At 48.1% G+C, this 14,347-nt stretch overlaps 1 protein-coding gene across 1 annotated transcript in view; it reads right to left on the reverse strand.

Moving 5' to 3' along the window:
- The window catches only part of LOC136629093 (zinc finger protein 850-like), a 585,720-nt gene extending 572,811 nt beyond the window's left edge, over window positions 1-12,909 (reverse strand). Inside the window, exons 1-2 of the mRNA XM_066605214.1 lie at window positions 12,711-12,909; window positions 28-131 (exon numbers count right to left, since the gene is read on the reverse strand). Of these exons, the coding sequence (XP_066461311.1) occupies window positions 28-123 (96 nt within the window). The 5' untranslated portion in view covers window positions 124-131; window positions 12,711-12,909. The remainder of the gene's footprint in view (window positions 1-27; window positions 132-12,710) is intronic.
- Window positions 12,910-14,347: the final 1,438 nt, after the last annotated feature.

Here is a 14,347-nt window from a genome sequence, read left to right on the forward strand (position 1 = left end):
TAATGTAACATCATCAGAATCTCTCACCTGCCCAGTAAGCTGGAGGATTATCTCTAGGGTGAGATTTAATACCCTCTCAACCATCTTGTTTCTGTCCTTCTCCATCTTTGATGAATAAATCATGTAGGGACCTGAATGGAAAGAATATTAAGCTATGTGAAAACCACAAAAATACAACATAATAAATTTACAGGAGATAATAAGGGGAAACATTTAAAAGCATTTTCCCTTTACTTAAAATTGCTTCACAACCAATCTGTCCTTCCTAGTTGCTGCCGACCAGGACATGTGACTGCTGCAGCCAATCACTGGCTATAAAATGTCAGTGATGTGGCTAGTGATTGGCTGCAGCAGTGACATGTCCTGGTCAGCAGTAATGAAGGAGGACAGAAAGATTGTAAAAATCATGGGAAAACCTCTTTAAGGAGATATTAAAGGGAATCTATTAGGAGGTTTATGAAGAGCGAACTACAGACAGCACAAAATCCAGCAGCTGCCTGACACCGGTTGCTCCAATTAAGTTTATAGCTAACTGAACTTATTGTGTAATGGTGAAGTTTTTATCTTGTTTCAACAATTGTGTTGGTTAAAAGAGTAACGCTTTAAGTCCAAATGGACGGGCAGCACCTTATTTTCCATAAAAGAGTAAATTCTTTAGTTCATACTCCTAGAAGAAGTCGCGCCCCCCTTTTCTACTTCTTTTTGGATTCTCTACAGATCCTTTCTCAAGTACCAGTTTTCCCAAGGACATCGCCTTTCCTTTGGATCTGGATTTGTGATGTTTCTGAGCACTTCAAGAGTTCTTTCACGACTTCCAATCACTCAAACACAGGCAGAACTTGGGGTCAGGAAGAAGTCTGACTGGACACCCTCTCATGGCATGTGGTGCAATCCACTATACTGGACAAGTGGAAAAGGTACATTTAATATCAACATGCAGGAAAGAAGGGCCATCTATGCCATTAAGCCTGCAGATAAAGGTGGTGCTATAGTCCTCATGAATATATCAGACCACACGAAAGCAGCAGGCAGCTGACGGACACCACATACTACACAAAAATGGATCAAGACCCGACTCCAAAAATATGTGAGAGAATTGAGAAGGGTCATCAGAAGCCTGTCTGTGGGCTCCACAAAGCTTTTGGACTTGATACGGGAGAACCCCATGGTTGGAATTTTCTATATGCTTCCAAAACTACACAAAGCTGGCAACCCAGGGAGTCTTTTTTTCTCAGGTGTGGGAACTCTCACTGAAGAAGTCTCAGGATGGGTAGAAGGTGTCCTTAAACTACTGGTGAGGAATACAACTAGCTACTTGCAGGACACCACAGACAAACTGAACAAACTGTCAACCGTAGGTCCCCTCCCAGATGGTGCCATCCTGGCCACCATGGATGTGGAGTCCTTAGGGCTCCCACACACTTGCGATGGCATTTTTTGTTAACGCGATTGTCAATGGGACTTTCTATTGTAAAATACGCAACGCAACTGCGTTTTTGGTTCATTGCGTTGCGTTTTTAACATTAGAAAGTCCCATTGACAATTGCCTTAACAAAAAACGCCATTGCAAGTGTGTGGGAGCCCTTATACTTATACACATGAAATGCACTGACCGCCTGCCAGACACACCTTGAGGCCAATGGGGTCGCCTCTGAATCTGTGCTATAATTCACAAGATTCATTCTCGCACACAATTATTTCTCCTTTGGCAAAGAGATATTCCTGCAACTCAATGGCACCCCCATGGGCAGTAGAATGCCACCACAATATGCATCCTTTTCATGGCAAAACTGGAGAGTGACTTTCTGGCCTCCTGCCACAGCAAACCATTGGCCTACTTCTGCTAAATTAATGACATCATAATCATATGGATCAACACTTAACAAGAACTAATAAAATTCCATGAGAGATTCAATGCATTCCACCCCACCATAAACCTGACATTAAAGGAGATGTCCCGCGCCGAAACGGGTTTTTTTTTTTTTAAACCCCCCCCCCGTTCGGCGCGAGACAACCCCGATGCAGGGGTTAAAAAAACCACCCGCACAGCGCTTACCTGAATCCCGGCGGTCCGGTGACTTCAATACTTACCGCTGAAGATGGCCGCCGGGATCCTCTATCTTCGTGGACCGCAGCTCTTCTGTGCGGTCCACTGCCGATTCCAGCCTCCTGATTGGCTGGAATCGGCACGTGATGGGGCGGAGCTACACGGAGCTACACGGAGCCCCATAGAGAACAGCAGAAGACCCGGACTGCGCAAGCGCGGCTAATTTGGCCATCGGAGGCCAAAAATTAGTCGGCACCATGGAGACGAGGACGCTAGCAACGGAGCAGGTAAGTAAAAAACTTTTTATAACTTCTGTATGGCTCATAATTAATGCACAATGTATATTACAAAGTGCATTATTATGGCCATACAGAAGTGTATAACCCCACTTGCTGCCTCGGGACATCTCCTTTAAGCTACTCACATACCAAAATCAACTTTTTTGACACCACCATAAAAATTTCAAACAACTCAATACAGACATCCCTATACCGGAAACCGATTAATCAGCCGACATACATTAGATGGGACAGCTTCCACCCTTAACACATCAAAAAGTCAGTCGTTTACAGCCAGGCCATCAGATACAACCGGATCCGTTCCAACCCAACAGACAGAGAGGAACATTATACCATCTTAAAAGGACATTTTTGAATCAGGGCTACCATCCCATCTCAATTGATGACCAAATCACTAGAGCCACCAGGATATCCAGGAATCAACTACTCCAATACAAGGAGAAGGAAAGAAACAATCATGTACCTTTAGTAGTGACCTACAATCCGCAACTAGAGGTACTAAGGAAAACCGCAAAGAAACTCCACCATACCCTATACAAGGATGACCAACTGCAAACCATATCCCTGGACCCTCCCCTTCTGTGTTACAGGCAACCTCCTAACTTTAGAACTTTATAATCCGGAGCGAATTGCCCTCTGACACACAAAAAGGAACATATCCCTGTAATGTAAGGAGCTGCAAGACCTGCTCACATGTACGGACCGCGGACAGGATACGGATCCCCAACACACATAAGATCCTGGAGACATTCACATGTTGTGTACCTGATCATGTGCAGTAAATGTCCTGTTGGAGCCCTCTTATCGGTACACGATTAGACAGAGAAAGACAGAATTACCTGTTGCTAAGCATTTCTCTAGTCACGGGCACGACATAGAAGAAATGAAAGTTATGATACTGAAAGTCAATTTCAGGTCACAAAGCCATAGAAGAATTCGGGAATATAAATTCATAACAACTTTTGACACTTTTAATAGAGGGCTAAATTCTTCACCAGAATTTATGCGTGAGTGGGAAGTATGAGAAATCTATAGCACAGATAACACTGCAAGCTTGGTGAACCTTCTCCCCCCCAACACTAATTCAGGGACCATAAAACCTTCACTCGCTTATCAGTGACTATTCACATCCCAGTATGTTTCTTGTCATAAGTATGTGTGTATAAATATGCACGGCTCTTCAGATCCATTCCATTATGCTTTCATGAAGGACTGAGTAATCTGAAAGCTTGCATTAAAATAATGTATTTTTGTTAGCTATTAAAAGCTATCATATTTTCAAGATTACTTGGCTTCTCTTGCTGGGAACAATCACATTGAGCACGTCAATGACCAACATATATATATTTCCTGGAGAACAGGAGAAGTCCCAGAAGAATGCAAAAGGGCAAATGTTGTCCCTATCTTCAAAAATGGAAAAAGGTGTATCTAGGAAACTACAGGCCTGTGAGCCTGACTTCTATACCGGGAATGATCATTGAAAAAATTATTATTAAACAACATGAATGCAAGTACTTGGATGACAATGTAGTAATTAACCAGAGCCAGCATGGGTTTGTAACAAACAAGTCATGCCAGACTAATCTAATTTCCTTCTATGACAGAATCACTGACTGGGTTGATCAGGAAAATGTGGTGGATATAGTATATCTTGACTTTAGTAAAGCATTTGACAAAGTATCTCATACCATACTTATTGAAAAAATGACCATATATGGGATTGACAAGGGAACTGTTAGGTGGATTCACAACTGGCTGAGTGATCGTACTCAAAGACTGGTCATAAATGGCTGCACATCCAAGTGGAAGAATGATCTGCAGGAGGGAATTGATGGGAAACTGATCAAATTTGCTGATGACACAAAACTAGGAAGATTAACACTAGGGAAGAGAGAGGGAGTATACAAAAATATCTAGAAAAGCTTGCACAATGGGCGGCGACTATTTAAAAAGGAGAAATGCAAAGTCCTACATCTGGGCAAGAAAAATGAAAAAAAAAAGCACATACAGAATGGGAGGAATTGGGCTAAGCAGCAGCACATGTGAAAAAGACTTGGGTATACTAATAGATCATAGACTGAACATGAGTCAACAATGTGATGCAGCAGCCAAAAAGGCAAACACAATTCTGGGATATATTAAGAGAAGCATAGAGTCTAGATCACTTGAGGTAATTATCCCGCTCTACTCTTCCTTAGTCAGACCTCATCTGGAATACTGTGTCCAGTTCTGGGCACCCCACTTAAAAAAAGACATAGACAAACTGGAGCAACTTCAGAGAAGAGCTACCAAGATGGTAAGCGGGCTGCAAATTATGTCCTATGAGGAACGGTTACAGGATTTGGGAATGTTTAGCTTGCAGAAGAGAAGGCTGAGATGAGACTTAATAGTCTACAAATATCTGAAGGGCGGTTACACTGCAGAGGGATCAGCCCTATTCTCATCTGCGCAAGGAAAGACTAGAAGCAATGGGATGAAACTGAAAGGGAGCAGACACAGATTAGATATTAGACAGTAAGGGTGATCAATGAGTGGAACAGGCTGCCACGGGAGGTGCTGAGTTCTCCTTCAATGGAAGTGTTCAAACAAAGGCTGGACAAATATCTGTCTGGGATGATTTAGTGATCCTGCACTGAGCAGGTGTTGCGTCCTCCGGACGTGCAACCTCAATTACATAAACCAAAGGCACAACTGTGCAAAGGAAACATAACACTATGGGGAATACTCTCCCTATAGGCCCCTAACTCGGGAGGGGGCCCTGCCTACTCAGCGGACCGATCACTCTGACAAGTGCGAGCCCGCACGCGTGCCTGGGTGACTAACAAGTCCCTATCAGGGAGCACTAGCACAAAATAGAAGCAAACCAGAAAACTAAACAAAACAGAAAAGAACTTATTACTGCGTGGCCTGTGGGACTTAAGGTGCATCACGATGGAATATTGCACAGATAGGCCTGCTTGCAGCCTTCCTTATAATTTATATCTGGCTTCATTTTGCGTTATATAACCACTGGCAGCCACCAATTGTGTGGCAATAATTCACAAAATTTTTTACACCGCTCAGTGTCTGCTCGATTCTTAATCCACCATGCTGAGGGGTAGGGGTAGGGGTAGAGGACGTGGACGCGGTGGAGGACAGGGAGTTCCATGTGAGGGTGTGGACACAGGCCCAGTTCCTAGTCCAGGTGAATCGCAGCCGGCTGCTGCGGGATTAGAAGAAAGGCAAGTTTCTGGGGTCCCCAGCTTCATATCACAATTTTTGGGTCCACGTCGTAGACCTTTATTAAAAAACGAGCAGTGTGAGCAGGTCCTGTCGTGGATGGCAGAAAATGCATCCAGCAATGTATCGACCACCCAGTCTTCTACGCCGTTCACTGCTGCAACTCTGAATCCTCTCGCTGCTGCTCCTCCTTCCTCCCAGCCTCCTCACTCCATGAAAATGACACATTCTGATGAGCAGGCAGACTCCCAGGAACTGTTCTCGGACCCCTGCCCTGATTGGTAAAAAATGTTTCCTCTCCCACCTGAGGAGTTTGTCGTGACTGATGGAAAGTTCCCGCAGTCCGGGTGATGAGGCTTGGGACTTCCGGCAACTGTCTCAAGAGCTTTCAGTGGGTGAGGATGACGATGGCGATGAGACTCAGTTGTCTATCAGTGAGGCAGTAGTAAGGGCAGTAAGTCCGAGGGAGGAGCGCACAGAGGATTCGGAGGAAGTGCCGCTGGACGATGAGGTGACTGACCCCACCTGGTTTGATAAGCCAACTGAGGACAGGTCTTCAGAGGGGGAGGCAATTGCAGCCGCAGGACAGGTTGGAAGAGAAAGTGGGGTGGCCAGGGGTAAAGGCAGGGCCAGAGCTAATAATCCCCCAGCTGTTTCCCAAAGCGCCCCCTCGCACCAAGCCACCATGCAGAGGCCAAGATGCTCAAAGGTGTGGCAGTTTTTCATTGAGAGCGCGGACGACCGACGAACAGTGGTGTGCAACCTTTGTCGCACCAAGATCAGCCGGGAAGCCACCTCTACCAGCCTCACCACAACCAGCATGCGCAGGCATATGATGGCCAAGCACCCCACAAGGTGGGACGAAGGCCGTTCATCGCCTCCAGGTTGCACCACTGCCTCTCACCCTGTGCCCCAACCTGCCACTGAGATCCAATCCACCTCTCACGACACAGGCCCGAGCATCTCCTGGCCTGGACCAACACCCTCACCTGCGCTGTCCTCGGCCCCATCCAGCAATGTCTCTCAAGCTCCTGTACAGGCTTGTGGAAACGGAGGCTTTCAAAAACATGATGGCGGCGGCGGCCACGCGCTACTCGGTCCCCAGTCGGTAGTATTTTTCACGGTGTGCTGTCCCAGCCCTGCACGATCACGTCTCACACAACATTGTACGCGCCCTCACCAACGCGGTTACTGGCAAGGTCCACTTAACAACGGACACGTGGACAAGCACAGGTGGGCAGGGCCACTATATCTCCCTGACGGCACATTGGGTGAATTTAGTGGAGGCTGGGACTGAGTCAGAGCCTGGGACCGCTCACGTACTACCCACCCCCAGAATTGCGGGCCCCAGCTCGGTGCTGGTATCTGCGGCAGTGTATGCCACCTCCACTAAACCTTCCTCCTCCTCCTCCTACACAACCTCTACCTCGCAATCAAGATGTATCAGCAGCACGTCGCCAGCAGTCGGTGTCGTGCGGCAGCACAGCGGTGGGCAAGCATCAGCAGGCCGTGCTGAAACTAATCAGTTTAGGAGAGAAGAGGCACACGGCCCACGAACTGTTGCAGGGTCTGACAGAGCAGACCGACCGCTGGCTTAGGCCGCTGAGCCTCCAACCGGGCATGGTCGTGTGTGACAACGGCCGTAACCTGGTTGCGGCTCTGCAGCTTGGCAGCCTCACGCACCTGCCATGCCTGGCCCACGTCTTTAATTTGGTGGTTCAGCGGTTTCTGAAAAGCTACCCCCACTTGTCAGACCTCCTCGGCAAGGTGCGCCAGGTCAGCGCACATTTCCGCAAGTACAACACGGACGCTGCCACCCTGCGGACCCTGCAACATCGGTTTAATCTGCCAGTGCACCGACTGCTTTGCGACATGCCCAAACGGTGGAACTGTACGCTGCACATCTTGGCCACGCTGTATGAGCAGCGTAGAGCTATAGTGGAATACCAAGTCCAACATGGGCGGCGTAGTGGGAGTCAGCCTCTTCAATTCTTTACAGAGGAGTGGGCCTGGATGGCAGATATCTGCCAGGTCCATGGAAACTTTGAGGAGTCTACAGAGATGGTGAGCGGCGATGCTGCAATCATTAGCGTCACCATTCCCCTGCTATGCCTGTTGAGAAGTTCCCTGCAAAGCATAAAGGCTGACGCTTTGCTGTCAGAAATGGAGGCGGGGGAAGACAGTATGTGGCTAGATAGTCAGAGCACCCTCATGTCTATATCTCAGCGCTTTGAGGAGGAGGAAGGGGAGGAGCCTGAGGAGGAGGAGGGGAACAGACAGCTGCGCCCACTGCAGAGGGTATCCATGCTGCTCGCCTCTCATCCGTTCAGCGTGTATGGCCTGTGGAGGAGGAGGATCCTGAAAGTGATCTTCCTAGTGAGGACAGCGATGTGTTGCGTACAGGTACCCTGGCACACATGGCTGACTTCATGTTAGGATGCTTTTCTCGTGACCCTCGCGTTAGACGCATTCTGGCCACTACGGATTACTGGGTGTACACACTGCTCGACCCACAGTATAAGGAGAACCTTTCCACTCTCATTCCCGAAGAAGGAAGGGGTTCGAGAGTGATGCAATACCACAGGGCCCTGGTGGACAAACTGATGCTAAAATTCCCAGCGCTAGTGGCAGAAGGCACAGTTCCGAGGACCAAGTAGCAGGGGAGGCGCAGAGATCAGGCAGCATGTTCAGCGCAGGCAGTGGAACACTCTCCAAGGCCTTTGCCAGCTTTATGGCTCCCCAGCAAGACTGTGTCACCACTCCCTAGTCAAGGCTGAGTCGGAGGGAGCACTGTAAAAGGATGGTGAGGAAGTACGTAGCCGATCGTACCACCGTCCTCCGTGACGCCTCTGCTCCGTACAAATACTGGGTGTCAAAGCTGGACATGTGGCCCGAACTCGCGCTGTATGCCCTGGAGGTGCTTGCTTGCCCTGCGGCTAGTGTCTTGTCAGAGACGGTGTTTAGTGCAGCTGGGGGAATCATCACGGATAAGCGTACCCACCTGTCAACTGCCAGTGCCGACAGGCTTACACTCATAAAGATGAACAAAGCCTGGATTTCCCCAGACTTCTCTTCTCCACCAGCGGAGAGCAGCGGTACCTAAAGATTATTTTCGCTGCAACCGCGGATGCAAGCATTGTTCTCTATCACAGTAAAAAACGGGGACATTTACCTTTGTCAATCTGTGTATGATATTGGTCCTCCTCCTCCTGCAGCCTTACGTAATCACCCCGAATGGCCAATTTTTCGGTGGGCCAAAAGGCTCATATAACTTTTGTAAACAATATTTATACGTTTCTGTTGTAATTAAAGCATTGAAACTTCCACCTGAACCAATTTTTTTAAACTGGACTGCCTCCAGGCCTAGTTGCAAATTAAGCCACAGTAAGCTCAGCGAGTAATGGGCTTCACCTGCCCTCAGGGTTGGGCATGGGCAATTTTTCTGGGGTACATTTGTACTGTTGGTACACAAGTATTTTGGGCCCTCGCCTACAATGTAATCCAAGTAATTTTTATGGGCTTCGCCTGCACTCATGGTACACCAATGTGTCTGGGGTTGGCCTACACTTTTGCTACAGAAATGTAACTCGGTTCTGCCTGCCTATACTTCTGCCACAGTAATGCTACAGGGGTCTGACTATACTTCAGCAACAGAAATGTAACTTTGGTCTGCCGATACTTCTGCTCCTGAAATGTTACCATGTTATTCACAGAAAAGGCCAAAAATACAATACCTGAAGGTCTGCAAAGCAGACACAGTCGCCATAGGCACGATCGCCATAAGGCAGGCACAATCGCCACCGGCACAATCGCCGTAGGGCAGGCGCAATGGCCATAAGCCCTGAAGATATGCAGTTAGCCAGACAATAATGTGGAGGAGCAGCTTGTTCCTGGCAGGCTAATATGCAGTCACCCACTCAACCCACTCAACCCACCCACTCAACTCAACGTGAGTTAGCGTAGGTACTGACGGAAGCGGTGTGGCCTCGTGGCGGCCTGTCAGCCTATGCGTTTTGACCAAAATGCAGTACCAACACCCGCATTTTATTAGTATGCATTAGTACTTTTGTATGTAGTTTGCTAGTTGGTGGGGGAGCCCAAGATGTCAGCCAGTGTGGCCCACTTTAGAGATACAGGGCAACCCGCTGTTATATCAGCCAGGGTTGATATCCTGTATGGTGGGTCGCCATCCATCTATGGCTGGCATCTTTGGTATCGTTCACATGTGCAGGCTATTAGTTAATTGCAGTCACTCCTCCCCAATCTGGGCTGGGTTGAGTGGTTGCCAGGAACAAGCTGCTCCTCCACATTATTGTCTGGCTAACTGCATATCTTCAGGGCTTATGGCCATTGCGCCTGCCCTACGGCGATTGTGCCAGTGGCGATTGTGCCTGCCTTATGGCGATCGTGCCCATGGCGACTGTGTCTGCTTTGCAGACCTTCAGGTATTGTATTTTTGGCTTTTTCTGTGAATAATGTGTTTGGTTTTCTTCCCTCACCTCTGTGATTTTATGAAATGTTACCATGGTCTGTGTATACTGTTACTACTGTAATGTTACTAATACTGGGCTCTGCCTATACTGCTGCTACTGAAATGTTACTGGGCTCTGCCTAAACTGCTGCTACTGAAATGTTACTGGGCTCTGCCTATACTGCTGCTACTGAAATGTTACTGGGCTCTGCCTATACTGCTGCTACTGAAATGTTACTGGGCTCTGCCTATACTGCTGCTACTGAAATGTTACTGGGCTCTGCCTATACTGCTGGTACTGAAATGTTACTGGGCTCTGCCTATACTGCTGCTACTGAAATGTTACTGGGCTCTGCCTATACTGCTGCTACTGAAATGTTACTGGGCTCTGCCTATACTGCTGCTACTGAAATGTTACTGGGCTCTGCCTATACTGCTGCTACTGAAATGTTACTGGGCTCTGCCTATACTGCTGCTACTGAAATGTTACTGGGCTCTGCCTATACTGCTGCTACTGAAATGTTACTGGGCTCTGCCTATACTGCTGCTACTGAAATGTTACTGGGCTCTGCCTATACTGCTGCTACTGAAATGTTACTGGGGTCTGTCTATACTGCTGCTACTGAAATGTTACTGGGGTCTGTCTATAATGCTGCAAATGAAATGTTACTGGGGTCTGTCTGTAATGCTGCAAATGAAATGTTACTGGGGTCTGTCTATAATGCTGCAAATGAAATCTTACTGGGGTCTGTCTATAATGCTGCAAATGAAATGTTACTGGGGTCTGTCTATAATGCTGCAAATGAAATGTTACTGGGGTCTGTCTATACTGTTACTACTGAAATGTTACTGGGGTCAGTCTATACTGCTGCAACTGAAACGTTACTTGGGTCTAGCTAGACTTCTGCAACATAACTGTTAGTGGGGTCAGCTTATGCCTTAGCTACAGGAATACTACTGGGGTCTGTGCATAGCATGGCTGCACTAAGTTTTCACATTGCGGTGTTCTACGTATCTGGCCCAAGAAAAAAAACCCAGTCTGACTGGGGCATGCAGTGTGGGCCGAAGCCCACTTGTACACTATCTGACGTTACCTTATCTATCCGGGGGACTGCAATGGGATTTATTTATGTACCGTCGGTGGGTTCCAGGGAGCCACCCATGCTGTGGGTCCACACGGACTTCCCATAGGGGAGTTGTACCTGCCTGTGACTATGAAAAAAGGCCAGTCTGACTGGGGCATGAAGTGTGGGCCGAAGCCAACCTGTACTTTATCTGATGTTACCTCAGCTGTGCAGGGCAATGCAATGGGATTTATTAATGTACCGTTGGTGGCTTCCTGGGACCCACCCATGCTGTGGGTCCACACAGACTTCCCATTGCGGAGTTGTACCTGCCTGTGACTATGAAAAGCACAGTCTGACTGGGGCATGGAGTGTGGGCCGAAGCCCACCTGTATTTAATCTGACGTTAGCTCTACTGTCCGGGGCACTGCATTGGGACAAACTACAGGAGCAATACAGCGCTAATGAGACGTGCACAGCTACGCTAGCATTGTAGTCCGCTGTAGGCCCGCGATTGCTGAGGGTTTGTGCAGAGGCCTATGTCCTGGGTGCAGTGAAAGTCCGCTTCCTGCCTAGGATTACTGAAGCTGTGGTCCGAGGCCTATGTCGTGGGCGCGGTGCAAGTCTGCCATGTTTGGCCACTCAGATTTATTTTTGGTTCATGTCTTGGGTTTCCTAAGACCCCCCTATGCTGTTGGTGCCCACTTAGTTCCCATCGCGGTAATTGAACTGTCTGGCACAAAGACACTGACTGACTTGGGTAGGGGGCAGAGTGCTGACGGCTTTCCCCTTGCAGTGGGGATTGAGCTATGCGACACCTTGACAGAATGAATACTGTGTGGCACATGGATTCCCCATTGCTATGCCCACGTGTGCAGCTCCTGATGGCGGTGGCACAGGATTATATTTCTCATTGCCTCTGTACAGCATTGTGGGCCATCGCCCCACCCCTTTCAAAGAGGGACGCTGCCTGGCCGTGCCAACCCCCTGCAGTGTGTGCCTCCGGTTCCTCCTCATGGCAGACGCACTTATAAATAGACATGAGGGTGGTGTGGCTATGAGGGCAGCTGAAGGCTACGCAGGGACACTTTGGTGTGCGCTGTGGACACTGGGTCGTGCGGGGTGGTTGGGCAGCATGTAGCCCAGGAGAAGTGGCAGCGGAGTGTCATGCAGGCAGTGATTGTGCTTTGTTGGAGGTAGTGTGGTGCTTAGCTAAGGTATGCCTTGCTAATGAGGGTTTGTCCGAAGTAAAAAAAAAGGGGGGGGGGGGCACTCTTGACGCTATTGTGGCTGAATAGTGGGACCTGGGAACTTGAGATGCAGCCCAGCATGTTGCCCCTCGCCTGCCCTATCCGTTTCTGTGTCGTTTCCAGCACTTTCTTGAATTTCCCAGAGTTTTACCAATGAAAACCTTAGCGAGCATCGGCGAAATACAAAAATGCTCGGGTCGCCCATTGACTTCAATGGGGTTCAATACTCAAAACGAACCCTCGAGCATCGCGGAAAGTTCGACTCGAGCAACGAGCACCCGAGCATTTTGGTGCTCGCTCATCTCTACTCTGGAGCTCTCCTCACAGGCAGAATTCCCCTGTACCTCCCGCTGTTCTCACCTCACTGTTGCGGGGGTCTATATACTCCAAAGACCACCAGAGGGAATCATCTGGCTAGGAAGCTCCGGGATGTTCTAGGGATGCAAGATGTGTCTTCCAGACAGCAGGAGGCGATAATGGGCAGAGGGGCCAACCGGCCGACGTCCGCCACTAGACTCAGTCAAGAGACCTCCACCAGCAAGACCGCATGCTTCCAGGACCTGTGATGATGTCACAGTCATGTGATCACCTCTGTGGGAGGAGTCAGGGATCACATGACACAGGGGGCAATGTCTGCAGAACTCCCTTGCTGGATTAGCAGGAGGTGCAATGTGCAGTGTGGGTGTAGCAGAGCTGTATGTGTGTAATGTACACGCTCCTGTACTGTATGTGTATTGTGGATGTAGCAGAGCTGTATGTGTGTAATGTACACGCTCCTGTACGGTATGTGCATTGTGGATGTAGCAGAGCTGTATGTGTGTAATGTACACGCTCCTGTACTGCATGTGTATTGGGGATGTAGCAGAGCTGTATGTGTGTAATGTACACGCTCCTGTACTGTATGTGTATTGTGGATGTAGCAGAGCTGTATGTGTGTAATGTACACGCTCCTGTACTGTATGTGTATTGTGGATGTAGCAGAGCTGTATGTGTGTAATGTACACGCTCCTGTACTGTATGTGTATTGTGGATGTAGCAGAGCTGTGTGTGTGTAATGTACACGCTCCTGTACTGTATGTGTATTGTGGATGTAGCAGAGCTGTATGGGTGTAATGTACACGCTCCTGTACTGTATGTGTATTGTGGATGTAGCAGAGCTGTATGTGTGTAATGTACACGCTCCTGTACTGTATGTGTATTGTGGCTGTAGCAGAGCTGTATGTGTGTAATGTACACGCTCCTGTACTGTATGTGTATTGTGGATGTAGCAGAGCTGTATGTGTGTAATGTACATGCTCCTGTACTGTATGTGTATTGTGGATGTAGCAGAGCTGTATGTGTGTAATGTACACGCTCCTGTACTGTAAGTGTATTGTGGATGTAGCAGAGCTGTATGTGTGTAATGTACATGCTCCTGTACTGTATGTCTATAGTGGATGTAGCAGAGCTATATGTGTGTAATGTACACGCTCCTGTACTGTATGTGTATTGTGGCTGTAGCAGAGCTATGTGTGTAATGTACACGCTCCTGTACTGTATGTGTATTGTGGATGTAGCAGAGCTGTGTGTAATGTACACGCTCCTGTACTGTATGTGTACACTCATCCTGTGTAAATGGGGCTTAACCCCATCTTGCATTTCCATGCACAACTGATTGCTAAGCCATTCTACTTCAGCCTGCATTTTAGTGGCCTCTTCCAGGTTGTGTACCAAGGAGAGTGCTTTGATTTCTGTTTCACAGGCCTCTGCTTCAGCACAGTCATATTTGTCGGCATATTTAGCAAAAATAGTTTGCTCCTCATCAAGCAACTGATCAAACTTTGTGTTTAATCTGCAAGTTGGACATAATCTAACATTGGTGAACAGCTATACACTAACATATTTTAATTCCTGCTGAAGTCTAATTTAAGTCCTCTCTAGTTTGTCATAAGCAGCTGCTTTTATTCATACCGTTGATTTGTAACTTCGAATTCTTTAAGAGACCAAGGATGCAGTGT

The sequence above is a fragment of the Eleutherodactylus coqui genome, chromosome 5 (genome assembly GCF_035609145.1).
Source record: "Eleutherodactylus coqui strain aEleCoq1 chromosome 5, aEleCoq1.hap1, whole genome shotgun sequence".
In the NCBI taxonomy this organism is placed as follows: domain Eukaryota; kingdom Metazoa; phylum Chordata; class Amphibia; order Anura; family Eleutherodactylidae; genus Eleutherodactylus; species Eleutherodactylus coqui.